Source organism: Jaculus jaculus, chromosome 14, assembly GCF_020740685.1.
Source record: "Jaculus jaculus isolate mJacJac1 chromosome 14, mJacJac1.mat.Y.cur, whole genome shotgun sequence".
NCBI lineage: Eukaryota > Metazoa > Chordata > Mammalia > Rodentia > Dipodidae > Jaculus > Jaculus jaculus.
The window spans coordinates 82,762,221-82,781,208 of NC_059115.1; the positions used below are offsets into that span (position 1 = coordinate 82,762,221).

Here is an 18,988-nt window from a genome sequence, read left to right on the forward strand (position 1 = left end):
GCACTGCCAAGCCACACTTAGTAGGTGTGTCAGATGCACTTGTGCAGCGCACTGCACTGCCAAGCCACACTTAGTAGGTGTGTCAGAGGCACTTGGACTGTGATGCTCACTGCGCGTTCATCAGGACATAAGCCCACCGGAAGTGGTGAGCTGTCTGTACGTGGCAAAAAAGGAATGGACTGCATGTTTGTTCTCTTCCCTTTCCTCTCCAATGTTGAAGTGACATTGCATAGTCCACATTGTGAAGGACCATAAGCCCACATTCTTTTTAAAAAAGATTTTTGTTTATTTAGGTGAGTCTATGGGCATGCCAGGGCCTCTCTGCTGCAGCAAACGTATTCCAGACACATGCCCCACATTATGTATCCAGCTTTTCTTGAGCACTAGGGAATCTAGCCTAGATTTGCAGGCACTGTAAGCAAGTGCCTTTAACTGCTGAGCCATCACGCCCCCCACCAGCCCCCACTTGTAACTTGCTAACAAGGCTGTAAGTCAGGCAGACGACACCTTAATAGTGATCGCGTCTGGGAAAGGCAACTAAGCAGGTTTGATGCATTTCAATATTCTTCTTCACATCACTCCTTCATCCATCATTCATTCATGAGAACAGAGATGTTTTCCATACACCCCAAAGGCCAAGGCCTCACAGGAGGGGCAACAAGAAATCCAAGAGCAAGCAGGGGAGCATCTCTGTGACAGAGTGGCTCGAATCTCTGTGAGTCTCCTCTTTCTTTTTCTCCCTCCTCCTTTTTCTCCCCCACTCATCCCACATGGCCATCTGGAAATGACATCCAAAGTCCTAGATTTTACAGAGTTATCTTAGAGTTCTTAATATTTCCTTGTTTTTCTTGGAAGAAAATATTTCCTAGGGAGATTAAGAGATAAATCAAGAAAAAAAAAAAAGGAGAAGCCTGGGCTTTCAGCAAAGAAATTTTATTACTTTTCTCAATTCTAATCTCTATATTCCTTCCAGAGAAGGAAAAGAAAGGAGTCGTAAAACCAGTACAAGATCATACCTGGTTGCTTGCATTTACCAAGCATGGAGCCTTGCCTGCGTGATAAGATAGGGTCAAGTAACGTTCAGACCCTTAGACAATAGGATTTGCTTGAAACTTCTGAGCAAGAGCATGTCTTGTATGTAGGCTGTGTCCGGAAGACTGCTTTAAGGTTTTAGAAACACACTTGCTTTATTGTAGGGCCGGAAGGGAAATCAAGCTGGAGCTGAGCTGGAAGCTCCTCCCTGACTAGAGATCACAGTGCTGGAAAGTGCTTTGCAGCATGCTGGAGGAGAAAACTCACCAGCGCCCCTTCAGGAGAGGGCCTTGCAACCTACACAACTGACCGCTCCCGCAAGCTGTTCCCGCTAGGGCAATAATGGCACGTCTGTTATGGGGGTAACCAACTGCTCTCTACTTGGAGTTGAGGCCCACTCCATGGGAGGAAATTCATGTCTAATTCTAAAAACCTAGTCAAAAGCCTACAGGTGGGCTGGAGAAATGGCTTAGCGGTTAAGGCACTTGCCTGCAAAACCAAAGGACCTAGGTTCGATTCCCCAGGACCCACTTAAGCCAGATGCACAAGATGGTGCGTATGTCTGGAATTTGTTTGCAGTGGCTGGAGGCCCTGGCACACCCATTCTCCCCACCCCCCGCCCCCCCCCCCCCCGCTTTCTGACTCTGTCTCTCTCAAATAAATAAATAAAAATTTTTAAAAAGCCTATGGCTGAGAAGGCTACACACTCAAGTGGGGTAAGGGTAGTCACTACTGTTATTTACTACATGGATATGTCATGCCCACCAAACTGACCTTCAGATACGCTTGTGCACATACTGGTGCTGCTTATAGTTTTGGTTAAAGAAGTCTCTCTTTTCAGATGGTACTGTCTGCTAAGGAGACTCAAAACTCATCAAAGTGCTGAGAAATAGTGACAGTTGAATGTTCAGCACTTGATGTGAGACATCTCTGTCATACCCTTCAACAGCTCAGGGACTACAGTGGAAGAAGTGGTGGACAGAATGTGAGAGCCAAAGGTGAAGGGAGGAGTAGTGCTTTGGAGTCCTGTCCCCAGATGTAAAGCAGACATTGTCCTCATGGTCTCCCAGTGGCTCTCGTTACCTGCACAGCCCAACAGCAGGTAGTCATGGATGACTGGGAGACAAACACACACCCAAACCATCAATACGGAAGACGGAATAGTAGGGAGAAGGTAGGGGTTCCATAGCAGAGGATAGGGAGAAGGTACAAAGGCAGATAGTGGAAAGGGATTATGTAAAATTTTAATAAGGTTTTAATTTTATTTAAAAATTTAGAAAAAAAAGAAACACACTCTAGTATGATCCTTCACTGCTGTGTGTGAATACTTACCTACCCACCTTAAAAGGAAACACACTCTAGTATGAGGACCCTGCTATGTATGAATACCTACCTACCAGCCTCCTGTGCTCTAGGCACCCTGTCCTGACAGGTCATTGTTATTTAACATGAACATAATATATTTTATGTTTTTCTGGGCACCATCTCAGACACAAAATTATGTTCAAAAATTATACCTAATGTTCTTTAAAAAAAAATTGGACAGTTTATAGAATATTTTTAGAATTTTTTACTAATAAAGTTAACTAATAATTTTCAAAGACAAAAACCAATGCCATATCATACAATGTTGTTGAAGGGATCAAAATAAACTTGAATAGATCTCCAAAAAGCTGAGAACGTCATTCAAGTTCTCCTCTTCTAAGACCAAGCAAACGGAACCTGTGTGTCTATGAGTGGACAGAGAGACCCCAGCACTAGACTCCTTTCTCCCCTTGGCCAGGGTCTTCTACAAGCCATGGAGTCACACACCCTGAGAGATGGAGTACAGTTCTCCAGAGAAGGATGGGCCTGGTCTGGAGACCAGAGGGATTAGAAGGAATTCACTTTTGATAATAGCAAACAGACAGTGAAGGGATTTTAGAAGAGCTGTGAACCCCCAAAGTAGAGATATCAAATACCACCATTTGTGACAGGGTGTTTTGAGCGCCCCCTTCTGGTTGATCTTATTGTGAAACGGAAGTCCACGTGGCAGCAAACGATAATATAACCCGCTGATATTTAATGGGAAACTACTACATGTGGCTGGATTTGCTTATTGCTGTTTGTTGCATTTTAAAATAAAAATTTAGGGAACTGTTAACTAGTTTGCTCTATTGTAAATGAAATGTTTTATATCTGTAGAAAGTGCAAAAGCTACCACATTGTGTCAGACAATCTGAAGGTCAGGTAACAAGTGTGACGAACGTCCACTTAGTGTCCCCCATGTTCCCTAGACACGTCCCTATTAATAGTCCAGCTGCTGATATCTCTGACAATTAAGTGAAATCCCTACTCTGGAAGTCCTGGGGAGACAGTTGACAGTACCAGATGCTTCCCCAGGGATAGCCTGTATGCCATTCAGACCTGAGGAGACATTCTCTGATAACAGCAGATATTGCAGTTGCCACAATATTTGGCTGCTGGGATGGACATGGCAACAGGACAAACTATGACATCTAGTGACCAGTAGTAACAGTGTGTTTATCAAAGAGCCTTTTAAGACCAGCTTTAGGCATGGAGGCACACTCCTTTAATTCCAGCACTCAGGTGGCAGAGGTAGGAGGATTGCTGTGAGTTGTAGGCCACCCTGGGGCTCCAGAGTAAGTTCCACGTCAGCCTGGACTAGAGTGAGACCCGCCTTGAAAGATACATAAACAAGCAAACCAGCCTCACTGACACTCACCTCATACATTGTACTTTCACCCATTTACAGTGTAAAATTCAATGGATGTTGGTATATTCAAGGAGTTAAGCAACCATCACTCCAACCAATTTTAGAACATTTTCATCATTCCCAAAAGGATGGGAGGGGGTTATTCATTTATTTTGTTTTACTTATTTGACACAAAGAGAGAGGCAGATAGAGAGAGAGAGAGAGACTGGGTGCACCAGGGCCTCTAGTCACTGCAAACAAACTCCAGACATATGTATCACCTTGTGCATCTGGCTTTAAATGGGTACTGGGGAATCAAACCTGGGTCCTTTGTCTTTGCAGGCAAGCACCTTAATTGCTAAGCCATCTCTCCAGCCCTAGTTATTTATTTATTTAAGAGAAAAAGAGAAAGAGAGAATGGGTGCACCAGGGCCTCTAGTCACTGCAAACAAACTCGACATATGTGTCACCTTGTGCATCTGGCTTTAAATGGGTACTGAGGAATCATTTTCATCATCCCCTTTAAGAATCACCCTCCAGTACCTTCCATATTGCCCTTCCACAGCCATACAGCACATAGCTATTTTCTTTCTCTACGGCTTTGCTTATTCAGATAGTAATTTCATATGAGTAACATCATAAGACACGGGTCCTTTGTGTCTGCCTTTGATCACTGAGCCTGGTGTTTCCAAGAGTCATCCACATGTCAGAGCTTTGTTCCTTTTCTATGATCAAATAACATTCCATTGTAGGACATTTTCTTCATCTGTTGATTAGTTAATGGACATCTGATGAGTTGTTTTCAGTTTTTGGCTACTATGAATAATGCTGCAATAAATATCCATTTATAAGTTTTAGGAAAATATACACATCTACTTTTCTGGAGCATAAGACTGAAGTAACTGCTGGGTCATATGGTAACTCTAGGCTTAACTAACTGTGAAGCTGCTAAACTTTTCTAAAGTGGCAGCACCATTTTACATTCCCACCAGCACTATAGAGAATTCTGATTTTTCCTCACTAATATGTGTCATCTTTTTAATTATTGATATCCTGGAAGGTATGATGTGATATCTTGTGGCTTAATGTGCATTTCTCCAACGGCTAATGTCAGGCATATTTCCTTGTGCTTATTGGACATTTGCATATTTTCTTTGAAAAACTCTATTTAGATCCTTTTCTCAGTTTTAAATCAGTTTGTCTTTTTATAATTCAGTTATTGTAACATTCATCAGACCAGTTTCTAGGCACAGTGTGAGGAGTTGTTCCTAGCTACTATGGACAGCTGTTTTCCACACTTCCCCCCATGATTCTGTGTTCTGCTGGCATTTTTTTTTCTTAAATTAGTCACAGTTAGATTCTATTACAACTCAAAACCAGGGCTGAAGCTGGGTGTAGTGATGCAGGCCTCTAATCCCAACATTCAGGAGGCAGAGGTAGGAGGATTGCCATGAGTTGGAGGCCACCCTGAGACTCCATAGTGAATTCCAGGTCAGCCTGGGCTAGAGTGAGACCCTACTTCAAAAAACCAAAAAGGATAAAAAAGAAAAATCAGGGCTGAAAGACTCTGGAAGCCAGGACAGCGCCCTCACTAGAAGAGGTAACTCCCGGAGGCTTACAGACAGGCTGAAAGCTATGCAGGGCTTGTGCATTCCTGAAGTCCAGGTTGCCCAGCTCATGATTCTAAGCTTTACAACCTCAAACAAAACTCATGGGGTTGACAAGCGGAAAGCCTGGCAGCTTGAGCAGCAAGTATGAACTAGAGCAGAAAGAAATGGTGGCCATTTCTTGCCATTTTCCTCTAAGATAAAGCTGGCCACTTGTTTGTTAAGTTATTGAAATGGCAAAACCAAATTTTCTGACACCATCAGTGCTTTTCCTGCCTAATCCAACAACCAGTGTACATGAAGGAGGGATCCTAGTTCTATCAGCCAGCCAATATAACCACACATCTGATTGTGAGACAAGTTTATTTTACATATTAACATTGCCTAGTTTGTACATGTTATCCAGGCCCTTTCATTTCCTTGGCTCTTCTAAAGTGTCAGATAAGTAAAAGTGTCAGTCTTCCCAATAGCTAGCCACAACCTCAGTCAGGTCAAGTGTTTGAGAAAGCTGTATCTTCAACTTTCTGCGAGAGTCCTAGGTTCGCTCATGGGAGTAAGACAGATGGAGGCACAGCTGCTCACCACAGAGGGGCCGTTCACGCCGAAGTACCCATCTCACCCTTCCAGGGTCCTCTTTCCCAGGACAGTGGGCCATATGGTGTCGTGTAAGGACATGCTACTGGACATGGTAGCTCATGTCTGATCCCAGCACTTGGGAGGCTGAGGCAGGGGGATTGCTGTGAGTTTGAGACCAGCCTTCACTACATAGTAGGTTTCAAGCCACCCTTTGCTATAGTGTGAGACTTGATCTCAAAAAAATTCCAAATAAAATACACAAGATACAAAAATATAGATTGGAAACTTCATTGTTTATCACTGTAAACCTACTCTAAATTCTGCCTTTAAAATCAAGTATCAGAATTTCATGGCTATTATGGTTCTTACTGAATGTTTATCACATGACTCCATATAGCCTGTATAGAAGTTATTTTAGTGTTGTTATCTTTGACCTTATGAAAATGCAAGCATACTCAATTATCTAATGTCTATTTTTAAATATAAGATCTACTCTGTTCCACATTAAGAAACGTAATACAGCTAAGGTGCTGGTCAAGACTGGCTACTGCATAGGCTTGCAGGCTCTTTTATGCTTTTGGTTTTTACAAAAGCTTTAAATAAATTAAAATAATTATTTTAAACTGCTGTGATTATGCTCAAAGAAAAAATAATTTAGCAAATTAGCTAAACAGATGTCTGTTTCATATACATTATATAGAGCACACCCGTGTATACACATGTACAACCTATTACACGTTATATAGAGTTAGATATACTCTTGCGACCAACTCAAATGAGAGCTCCAGCACTGGTTCTGCCTCCAGGCCACGTCAGACCTTTGCTGGTGTATTTACTCGCTTTCTGGAATTAGGTAAATCATTCAACAGTGCTAAGCCTCCAATTTCTCTTTCACATAATAAGGATTAACGCAACACCTACATCATAGAGCTATTGTAAAAACCCCCAAGTGGCAGTGCTCAAAACAGCCTGGGTTTTCCTTGAATAAGTGTTGATTTCCCTTCCTCTCTCCAGGCCTCTGTCACTGGTCCCAAACATGACAGGGTCAGAAGGTGACATCAAAGTCCCTCTAGGGTGAGTGTCACCAACAGCCAGACTCTCCTGCCAGATCCATCAGTGACAGTGAATCCTTTGGCTCTGGGCAGGAGGAGGACTGGCAAGAAGAGCCCAGACAGAAAACAACCAGAGAATGAACGAGGGGCTGGAATTCGAAGGCTTAGTGTCCTTGAAGACCCTACCTCAGCTCCCTAGAACCAATCCAGTTTGCCAGTGTACTGCCTATAATTCATGATTTATAAAAAATATTTCTTTAACTCAATCCTCTACAGAGGCTAGAGTGGGTACAATAGGAACTTGACCTCTTTGGTTCATTCAATGTTTACATTGCCCAGCACAGGGTAAATTCATAATAAATACCTGTTGAGTGACTAAGCCTTTTTGGCTATTGTAGATAACTCTGTGAAAATGGGGGAAATTAATTTTATTTAAAAGTCAACAACTTTTAGTATACTAATGAGTTCAGCCAGTAAGAGAAAATTTGTGGTGAATATAAGCTTTGCAAAATTTTAAAACTTAAACAAATAAAACTGCAAGCCGGGTGTGGTGGCGCACGCCTTTAATCCCAGCACTCGGGAGGCAGAGGTAGGAGGATCGCCATGAGTTCAAGGCCACCCTGAGACTAGAGTTAATTCCAGGTCAGCCTAGACCAGAGTGAGACCCTATCTCGAAAAACCAAAAGAATAATAAAATTAAAAATTTAAAAATTTTAAAAAAACTGAATATGTTGGGGCTGGAGAGATGGCATAGTAGCTAAGTCGCTTGCCTATAAAGCCAAATGACCCAGGTTTGATTCACCAGGACCCACGTAAGCCAGATGCGCAAGGTGGCACATGTGTCTGGAGTTCATTTGCAGCAGCTGGGGGACCTGGTGCACCCATTCTCTCTGTCTCTCCCTCTCTCTCCTTCTTTCTCTGTCTCTCTCAAATAAATAAATAAAATTTAATATGTCTATGGTATACAATGGTGAATGTAAATTTCTGTTTAGCATCTGGTGTTTCCTTAAAGAAAAATATTACCAAATGAAACACAGTAACAGCTCCAGGAGTGGGTTTAGAGCATTTAGAGTTTGGTAGATTGAACAGAAGTGCCAAGTAATCTTCCCTCACATCTCGGACTTCACCAGATTAGGATGTAGAAGTTAGGAGGTAAGGACACTCTAGTTGCCTTAACAGAAGCAAAGCCTGTTCTTATCCCTCCTTCTGAAACCTGGCTCAGGGGTTGGTAGGAGCGGCTTTGGCGAGGCTTGCAGACGGAAGCGTTCTCTGCAGACAGCATAATTGAACAATCCTCCAGCGCTTATCGCCGTCCCGCCACACCTCTGGACTTCCTGAGTTTCTGCCCATTGTCGGGCTGTGGTAAGGGTGCCGTCAACAGCCAGCACAATTCCACCTGATTCGACTTCAATATCCCAAAGACGTTTGCTTCTCGGCAGAGTCTGGTGACCTCACATTTGCTCACTCATTCATACTATGCATTTAGCCAATCAACCCTGGGAAATCTTGAGTGGTTCTGGATAACAGAGGGAAGCATAGAGCAGCAATTAGAGGCACAGGGGCTGAAAGTCAAGGAACATCGAGCCGCATCTTGTGTCTGGAACACCCTCGCTCCAGCTGCAGTCAGTGAACAAAAACTTTCTCACATTGCAGTAAAGAGCTCTGCCTTTTATCCCTTGGTTATCCTTTCTGTAGTGAACTGGATATGAAGTTGGAGGTCCCTATTTCCCCTCCCTAGCCTGTAAACAAGCTCTTTGGAAGAAACAAATGTTTCATCTAATCACTTTAATTTCTGGTACCGGGCATAGGGCCCAGCATACACACCTCATTACCAGTGAAGCAGCTCTACGGATTCCAAGGCTTTCAGGTATTATCAGGCTTGTACCGTTCAAGACGGTTGCCACGAGATACATGCGGCTCCACAGCCCTTGAGATGTGCTGAGGGAAGATGAAGTAAGATGTGTGCTGTGGGGCTAAAGATGGCTCAGCAGTTTAAGGTGCTTGCTTGCAAAGCCTGACTGCCGGGTTCCAATGCCCAAGTACCCATGTAAGCCAAATCATAGAGTGGTGCATGTGTCTGGAGTTCTTTGTAGTGGCAAGAGGGCCTGGCATGCTCATTTTCTCATTCTTTCTCTCTCTCTCTTCCTACTTGCATAATAATTAAATAAAAATATTTTTATAAAAAAGATTCATGCTCTAATGTAAAATGCAAAAGGAGTACAAAATAATAAAACTATCTCATTAATATTTTCACTCTGATTTCACGTTGAGATCATTGGGTTAAATCAAATACATTTTTAAGGACTGGAAAGATTGCTCTGTGGTTGTATTGCTTGTTTACAAGGTCTGACAGCCTATGTTTGAATCCCTAGTACTCATGTTAAGTCAGAGGCACAAAGTGGCACATGTATCTGGAGTTTGTTTGTAGTGGCTAGAGGCCCTGGCATATCCATTCCCTCTTTTCTCTCTGCTTGCAAATAAATAAAATATTTAAAACAATACATTATTAAAATGTACATTATTTATTTATCACATATTACATAAATTTTTAACTTTTCACTGTTTAAAAAAGTATTTTCTTGAGAGAGAAAGAGGAGAGAGAGAGAAAAAAAGAGAGAGAGAATGGGAGTGACAGTGCATCTAGCCACTGCAAATGAACTCCAGAGGCATGCACCACCTTGTGCATCTAGCATACATAGGTCTTGCCAAATCAAACCTGGGTCCTCACAAGCAAGCACCTTAACTGCTAAGCCATCTCTAGCCCCAATCTTTCACTTTTTGAGAGAGACAGAGTATCATCTAACCTAGATTAGCATCAAAAGACTCACTATCTAGCCAAGGTTGACCTGGAACTTCTGATTTTTCCTCTTGAATACTGAGATGCTCAGTTTTATGCTGTGCTTGGGATCAAATCCAGGACTTCCTTCATGCTATACAAGCACTCTTCCAACTAAGCTACATACCCAGTCCCTTTTTAATATTTTTATTGTTGTTTATTTGACAGAGAGAAAGAGGCAGAGAGAGAGTCAGAGAGAAAGACAGGGTGGGAAAGAATGGGCACGCCAGGGCCTACAGCTGCTGCAAATGAACTCCAGATGCATGTGCCACCTTGTGCATCGGGCTTATGTGGGTCCTGGTGAACTGAACCTGAATCCTTTGGCTTGTTAGGCAAGTGCCTTAACTGCTTAGCCATCCCTCCAGCCCCTCGTTTTTAGTATTTTTAGTTGCTACTAGCATTTCTTTTTTAAACTTTATTCACTCTGAGAGACAGTCAGAGAGAAAAAAAATGGATGCACCGGGGCCTCTAGCCACTACAAACTCCAGATACATGTACCACCCTGTGCATCTGGCCTCATGTGGGCATTGGAGAATCAAATATGGGTCTTTTGGCTTTGCCTGCAAGCGCCTGAATAGCTAAGCCAACATTTTTTAAATAATTTCTTATATTTATTTATTTATTTGCTAGCAGAGAGAAGAGAGACCAACAAAGACAGAACAGGCATACCAGGGCCTGTAGCCACTGCAAACAAACTCCAGATGCATATACGCCTTATGCATCTAGTTTATGTGGGGATTCAAACCTGGGACCTTTGGCTTTGCAGGAAAATGCCGTAACTGCTAATCCATCTCTCCAGCCCCCAACATTTTTTAATTACCTATATGGTTGACATTTATTTCTGTTGGTTAATGCCAACTAAATCAAAGATTATGCTCATGTGCAAATCACAGACAGTTTTTTGATAGGAAGGTGAATTTGGTGACAATGCCTGGATGGAACCAGACATTAAGTTTTCATTAAGCCTGCATTCAGAATAGCCAGGGAACCGGGTGTGGTGGCACACACCTTTAATTCCAGCACTCGGGAGGCAGAGGTAGGAGGATCGCCGTGAGTTCAAGGCCACCCTGAGACTACATAGTGAATTCCAGGTCAGCCTGGGCTACAGCGGAACCATTCCTCAAAAAAAGAAAGGAAGGAAGAAAGGAAGGAAGGAAGGAAGGAAGGAAGGAAGGAAGGAAGGAAGGAAGGAAGGAAGGAAGGAAGGAAGGGAGGAAGGGAGAAAGAAGGAAGGAAGGAAAGAAAAGGAACAGCCAGGGAACACAAGGTACGTCCTCCGAGTTCTCTCAGTGAGTGTATCATACACTTTAGTAGGCTTACTGTTGTAAAGGAAAAATCAAGTCCAATTCTTTCCCTGTTCCTGACTATCCAGTCCAAGTCTCACTAAGGACATTTGATGCCATGCAGTCAACACTTTAGCAGCGACTCACTTTCTCATCCAAGTGCCTCATTTTTCTTCCCCCTCCTCCCTCCCAGGGCACTCAGGCCCCCCTCCCATCCCCAGCTCTTTCCACTGACCTCAGAAGAGGACTAGCTCAAATGACACACTTGTAAAAACACCCAGGTAAGCAAATCAGCGAAAGACAGTACATAAATAGATGTGTGGAAACAGACTGCTCCGTACTGATAGCCAAGACCACGTACAACTGCCTTTGCCTTCCAAAATGCTTGTTCTCTATAGTGACTAGCTAAATACAAGTGCCGCCAGTAATTTCAGTTTCATCAGTTCAGACAGACAGGCTTAATACAGGCCTGGAAAAGCTGTGGCAAAAGATTATATATACATATATATATTGAATATTTTACATACATACATATATATATATATATGGAAGCTGGGTCTCACACTAACCCAAGCTGACCTTAAACTCACTCTGTAAAAGCCCAGGCTGGCCTTGAGCTCATGGCAGTCCTCCTACCACAGTCTCCCAAGTGCTGAGATTAAAGGCATGTGCCACCATGCCTGGCTAGAAGATGATTTTTGAATTTTAGCTACTGATGTGGCAAAATTTTTCCATGCTTAAATAGAAAAAATTAAACTTACTCAACAGAGATTGATCCAAAACAAAAATTATTTTAAAAAGTTTCTAAGTGATATGTAGAAAAGGCTAAAATCAGCTGAGTGTGGTAGCGCACATCTTAAATCCCCGTGAGTTCGAGGCCAGCCCGAGACTACATAGTGAATTCCAGGTCAGCCTGGATTACAGTGAGACCCTACCTCAAAAAACAAACAAACAAGAAAAACAAAATAAATAAAAGAGTTGGGTTTCACAGTCAGAAAAATACAAAGACAAGGGCTGGAGGGATGGCTTAGCAGTTAAGGCATTTGCCTGCAAAGCCAAAGGACCCAGGTTCTATTCCCCTGGGACCCATGTTAGCCAGATGCACAAGGGGGTGCACGTGTCTAGAGTTTGTTTATAGTGGCTGGAAGCCCTGGCTCACCCGTTCTCTCTCTCTCCCCCCATCTTTCTCTGTCAAATAAATAAATAAAAATAAAATATTTTAAAAAAGAAATACAAAGACAAAACTCTTTCCACAGCTTCCTCCATACAGGGCCTATGAGTTTGAAACATTTGGCACATGGTACATGCTCAGTGAATGTTCACTTAAAGAAAATATGACTGTATCATGTTGATTCTGTTATTAGTGTGTATAATATTTGTATGTGTGTTACATGCACGTTCATATGTGTGAGGATGGGCATGCATATGCCACAGCACATATATGTGGAGGTCAGAGGAGAACTTCCAGTGTGAGGCCTTGTCTTCTGTCTTGGTTAAGGCAGCTTTTCTTGGTTTGTTGTTTACTGTTTTATTCATAGGATACCTGGCCCATGAATGAGCTTCCAGAAAAAAATTTCTCTCTTTGCCTCACTTTTTGCTACAGGCACACTGGGATTATAGAAGCCTACCACAGAATCTGGCTTTTTACATAGGTTCTGAGGATCTGAACTTGGGTACTCATGCTTGTGTTAGCATTTTATCCACTGAGCCATCTCCCTAGCCCTGGGTGTTTTTTCTTTTTTTATTATTATTTATTTGAGAGAGTGAGAGAGGCAGACACACACACGGGAAGAGAGAGAGAAAGAACAGGTGCACCAGGACCTCCAGCCACTGCAAACGAACTCCAGACGCATGTACCACCTTGTGCATATGGCTTATGTGGGTCCTGGGGAATTGAACCGAGGTCCTTTGGCTTTGCAGGCAAGCACCTTAATTGCTAAGCCATCTCTCCAGCCCTTTTTCCTTAAAAAGAAGGAGGAAGAGGAGGAGGAGAAGAAAAGAAGAAAACTACAGGGCTAGAGAGATAGCTTAGTGGTTAAGGCACTTGCCTTCCAAATAATCTAAGGACCCAGGTTCAATTCTCCAGGTCCCATGTAAGTCAGATACCCAAAGTAGCACATGCATATGGAGTTTGTTTGCAGTGGCTAGAGGCCCTGGCACACCTGTTCTCTCTCATTCTCTCACACTCTCTCTCTTCCCTCTCTCCCCCTCTCTAATAAATAAAGAAATAAAAACTTGAAAAAAAAATTTGAAAGATAATGTATTATTAAAAAAAAAAATACTACAAGAGCTGGGCGTGGTGGCACATGCCTTTAATCCCAGCACTTGGGAGGCAGAGTTAGGAGGATTGCCATGAGTTCTAGGCCACTCTGAGACTACATAGTGAATTCCAGGTCAGCCTAAACTAGAGTGAGAGCCTACCTCAAAAAAAAAAAAAAAAAGCCACAATCACCATCTTTAAAAATTTGTTTTCAGTCCTGACAGTCTGAATATGGCTTTCCAGTATTACTCAGAATAAAATTCCACATCTGTACCAAGGCCGTCCATGATGTGCAGCTCAGCAATGTCTTAGACTCTCCCTGGCCATTCTGCCCTTGCTCATCCAGTAGCCAGAGCTCTTTGAGCTCCCAAGCAAACCACACACTCCTGCCACAGTGCCCTGACACATGCCCTCCCTTTTGCCAGGAGGTGTGTGCCTTCAACGCCTGCTTTCTTCACCATCCACCCTTCCTCTCTCCTGCTACGTGAGTCTGTAGATGACTGCCAGTATCCTTCAGGCCTACACCTAAGCAGTACCTGGCACACTGTGGGAGTCAGCATATCTCTGCTGAAAGAATAAATTCATGAACATTAGGTTGGAGTCCAGACATCTGGGGACAAGTCTTAATTCTACCATTAAAAGCTGTGTAACTTTGAAACCCTGTCCCTGCATACTTGGTTTCTGAATCTGCAAAGAGGACTGTTTGAGAATAGATGCTTCTCGGACTTCTCCCAGCTCTAAAATCCTGTGGGTTTTGTAGATTTGCTTTCACAAATGATTTTGGGTAACATTTTCATAGCACAAAAATGCTTTTCCACCTAATGTAAACCTTCAGGAAACTTCGTCATGACACAAAGTCCTGCTCCCGTGGCGCAGCCTTCCCACACCCTTGCTGGTGACAGAGTACTGTCTCCCTTTGAGGAAGTTCACATGGAAACTTCTCTTCCTTCAGTCTCTTTCACCAGTTAATGACACAGTCATGGTCTGTGTCTTTACCCAGAATGCGAGCTCCTTGAGGACAGGAAAAGATTCTTAATATTTTGTTTCCAACACTTCGCGTGAACCATGGCAATCCATGAACACTCAGTGAAGAAATGAACACGCAGAGCATCAGTGAAAGGAGCCATCACTCAGGGTGAAAAACTGATGGCATCCCTCTGCCCTGCTCAGCAGCCAGTGGGCAGAGGTGGAGCTTTGCTCTGCAATGACCCCTCTTAGGACTGTCAGAAAGAGAAACGAGTCAGGAAGCTGAGAGGCAAGTATGCTGTCATCCTTTAGCAGCTACTTTACTCCTTTGGACAACCTTTGAATTAAGAATTAATACTAAAGCCAGGCGTGGTGGCGCACGCCTTTAATCCCAGCACTTGGGAGGCAGAGGTAGGAGGATCACTGTGAGTTCGAGGCCACCCTGAGACACCATAGTGAATTCCAGGTCAGGCTGGGCTAGAGTGAGACCCTACCTCGAAAAACCAAAAAAAAAAAAAAAAAAAGAAAAAGAATTAATACTATTCTTTTATGGATTAAAAATATGAGTTTAAAGGGTGTGGTGGCACACACCTTTATTCCCAGCACTCGGGAAGCAGTGGTAGGAGGATCGCCGTGAGTTCTTGGCCACCCTGAGACTACATACTTAATTCCAGGTCAGCCTGGACCACAGTGAGACCCTACCTCAAAAACAAACAACAACAACAAAAAAATCATGAGTTCCGAAAGGATAGAATTGGTCTGTGATAGAACAGTTAACAGGGTTCAAACCAAGCTTCTTGATGCCATATGTCCTAGAGTAAGGAAATGCTTTAGAAGCAGATTACTGTTTATCATTTCAATTTCTAAAAGTAAAGTTTATTTTTCTGCACAATATAATGTATAACATACTCTCTGTGGAAAAACAGAAAAGGTCACACAAATATAAATTCTATTAAATTATAATCCCACTATGCAGGAACTGATGTTAGTCTTTCTAAACCTCAAGGCTAGCCTATATGAAGTGAACTTTAATTTAATCTTTATTCATCTTCTGTCTATTTCCAGTGCATCCTTTATTTTATGGTTGATATCATTTTAAATTATGTTATGAATTGTATTTTCAAACTCAACAGAGTATTTTCTTATTGTTATAATATTCATAAATAGCACTTAGATTGTGGCTTAGTAAGATTAAATCACATAGTTGCTATATTAACCATTGTATTATTATTACTTGGGCTATTTTCACTTTCAAACTTTTAAGATATTTTTATTCATTTATGAGAGAGAGTTGGGGGAGAGAATGGGTGCACCAGGGCCACTGCAAATGAACTCCAAATGCATGCACCACCATGTGCATCTGGCTTACGTGGGCTTTGGGGAGCTGAACCTGGGTCCTTAGGCTTTGAAGGCAAGTGCCTTAACCACTAAACAATCTCATAAGCTCTCAAACTTTTATATACCTCTTAATTTAACAAGCCAATTTGTAACTCTGAGAATAGTACTGACCTCTGAGAAAGTAGAGAGAGTTCCCTAGTTCAGCAGCAGAAAAATCCCACTTTTTTTTTTTATAGAGATAAGAGCTTCCCCTTTTCCCTAATTCTTCTCAAAATCAAAGCCAGGGAGAGACAGTCCATTTTCCCAGGGGGTAAGGAAGGACATCTCCCCAAAACAAAGGGGCAGTGAAAGCCTGGTGACTTATGGTGCAGGCACACTGGCTCATGTCATACATTTTTCTGCTTTCTTCAGTGTGTTCATCTGTAACAGGACAGTCGCCTCGTCATGTGGCTAGGAGGACTTAACATGAGACAACACAGGTAAGCACTTAAGACTGTGCTGGCACAGCAAGGCCCTCTTCTAGCTCTAAAATTTCTGTGGAAGTAAAGAAATCATCAGTCTCACCTTACATCTACTGGAGATCATTCAAGTTCCCACTTCTAGTCCCAGAGGAACACAGTTCTTCAGGCCATATTTGTAAACTCATGTACAATGCATTGATTTAATTCCTGACCATATTCTGAGGCAGGAGTGATCTGGGGACTCCCTGCACCCCAAGGAATGAACTTTACATCTAGATACAGCCCATTGCCCTTACCATGGTCCACACACCACTTACTTTCAGCTTTTCCAAACCCTTCTGAAATTCAACTTCCTAACTTGCCTACCACACTGCTTTGCTTTTTTCTTTTCTTTCTTTCTTTCTTTTTTTTTTATTTTTCAAGGTAGTGTCTCGTTCTAGTGCAGGCTGACCTGGAATTCACTATGTACTTCAGGCTAGCCTCGAACTCATGGTTATCCTCCTACCTCAGCCTCAGAAGTGCTGAGATTAAAGGTATGTCCCACCACACACAGCTTCACACTACTTTTCTATTCAGAAGTTTAACTGACTCCTTGTTACATAGGTCATCAGTTTTTTAAAAATGTGTTTTTGTTTTCCAGGCCTCCATCACCACCTACCTTATCCCCATCTCCCCCAAGTTATCCAGACCTCCTTCCTTGGTGCGTCTACCTGACAACTAGTCAGAGCGGGCTGAAGTTTACCACAGATGAAGCATACACTCACTTGAAGGCCTGGACCCTAGTCAAGGGCAACCCCAATGTGGCACTTCAAATTGTCAGATGCCCACAAGGAATTTTCGGATTCTCTTGAGAAACAGTGGTTGAGCAAGGATATGAACCCAAGTGCCACTAAGGGAGTCCCTTCTCAATGTGGCGGAGAGTCACTGACTGCCTCCTCTTTTCCATTTCTCACGGCTCTTCCAGTTCCTTCTTTATACATCTTCCACTGCCTTCTGAAGCCCACTCATGCCCACTGCTTCAAGGCAGCCGTGCCTGCTCTCTTCTGGTATTCAGCAGAACCCATGCTTTGTCAAGGTGCTTAGCTCCAAGGCAATGAACTCCAGAGGATGACAAGGAAAAGGGAAAAGGCCAGAGAGCTGCAGGCAGCCGGTGATGCACCTGCCCAGTGGGCAGCTTTTCCCGGCCCTGGGAACGTCCTTACTCCTCTCTAGTTTTCCCTCGGTCTTGAGGACAGACGCTGTGCTTGTTTCCTTCTTGCAAGTTGCTTGGAAAACGTGTAATTGGTGATTTAAGTCCGCCTGACCACTCTTTGGGCTCCTTCTTCAACCTGTGGTGTTGGCTGGCTATTCTGAAACGGTACCATCCATCTGCCACCTTCAAAACCCTTCTACTGACATGGGTACTCAGAAAGAGACACTTCTACTACTGCTCTGATTGTGCATGAAGCAGGGGAGAGAGCCATCCTTTTACGTGAATGTAGGCCCTCATAGCCTGACGCGTTTTGTTTGTTTGTTTCCGAGGTAGGGTTCCCTGTTACCCAAGCTGACTTTGAACTCACTCTGTAATTCCAGGCTGGCCTTGAACTCATTTGAGACCCTCCTACCTCTGCCTCCTATGCGCTGGGTGAGATTAAAGCGTCCCTGCGAGACTTATCTCTTTTATATAATTTTTAAAATTTATTTATTAGAGTCAGAGGTAGTGAGAGGGAATAGGCGCACCAGGGCCTCTAGCCACTGCAAAAGAACTCCAGATGCATGCACCAGGATGTGCATCTGGCTAACGTCAGACCTGGAGAATCAAACCTGTGTCCTTAGGCTTTGCAGACAAGTGCCTTAACCGCTAAGCCATCTCTCCAGCCCAAGACTTGTCATTTTATATATTTCTTAATCACTTCACCTTTATTGGACAGTTGATATACAGAACCAGCAGGGATTTATGTAGCCCAGGTTGACCTTGAACTCATGATTCTCCTATCTCTGCCTTACTAGTCCTGGGATATTTCAGGCATGGACCACCACACCAGGCCTTCGCGTTTCTTTATTCTCAGGGTCTTTGAACCAGAGTAAAGTTTGCCTCTTGTGAATTAGCCCAGTACTGTGACCAGAAAAGGCCTCTGTTCCTCTGAAGGTACCAGAAGCCTTGTCTGTCCACCTCCATCCTCCCGCTCAGGCTCAGTGGGTCAAACTGCTGAGGCCCCTGGAGCCAGAGGCCAGCCTTCTGCACAGCTCTGCCATTAGGCAGCGCCCCAAGTATAAACTTCCCAGAGTAAACCCGAACAGCAAGCCGCAGGGAGCTTGGGGGGCGAGGGGATGGGGGACAGTGAACTTGACTATCCAAGCAGCTCCCCCCCCCACCCCCACCATGGGTCACTCCCGTTTTATGGAAAGGCTGGAAGTACTTCGCTCCAGGGCAATGCACTCCCCCAAAGGGGCCAAGGCCACCGCGCAGCCAGCGGCCCGGCACGGCTCCGCTCCGCTACCTGGCATCGGGCTCCTCCTCCTCCTCCTCCTCCGGCTCCAGCTCGCCCTCCTCCTCCTCCTCCTCCTCCTCCTCCTCCTCCTCGTCGGTCTCCAGCTCCCGGGCCGCCTCCTCGTCCCCGTCCGAGCCCAGGAAGCTGTGCGCAAAGGCCTGGTCGCTGTCGCCGCTCGCCATCGCGCTCGCCCTGGAGCCGGAGCCGCCCGCCCGCGCGCCCGCCCGGTGTTCTCCCTCCACTGAGCGCCCGCCCTCCCGCCTGCCCTGCCCTGCCCTGCCCTGCCCTGCCCTGCCCTGCCCTGCCCGGCCGGCGCGGGGGAGGGGCGGGCAAGCCCCCGGCCTTTAAATAGAAGTGTCGGAAAGTTTCGCCAGCAGCCTGTGCGGCCCGGCCCGCCTTCCCCGCCCGCTT

General features: G+C 44.1%; 1 protein-coding gene across 1 annotated transcript in view; it reads right to left on the minus strand.

Annotated features, from left to right (window-relative positions):
* Cmya5 (cardiomyopathy associated 5) overlaps positions 1-18,759 on the minus strand; it is a 106,700-nt gene extending 87,941 nt beyond the window's left edge. Inside the window, exon 1 of the mRNA XM_045133397.1 lies at positions 18,587-18,759. Coding sequence (XP_044989332.1) covers positions 18,587-18,759 — 173 coding nt within the window. The remainder of the gene's footprint in view (positions 1-18,586) is intronic.
* Between the last annotated feature and the right edge of the window lie 229 nt (positions 18,760-18,988).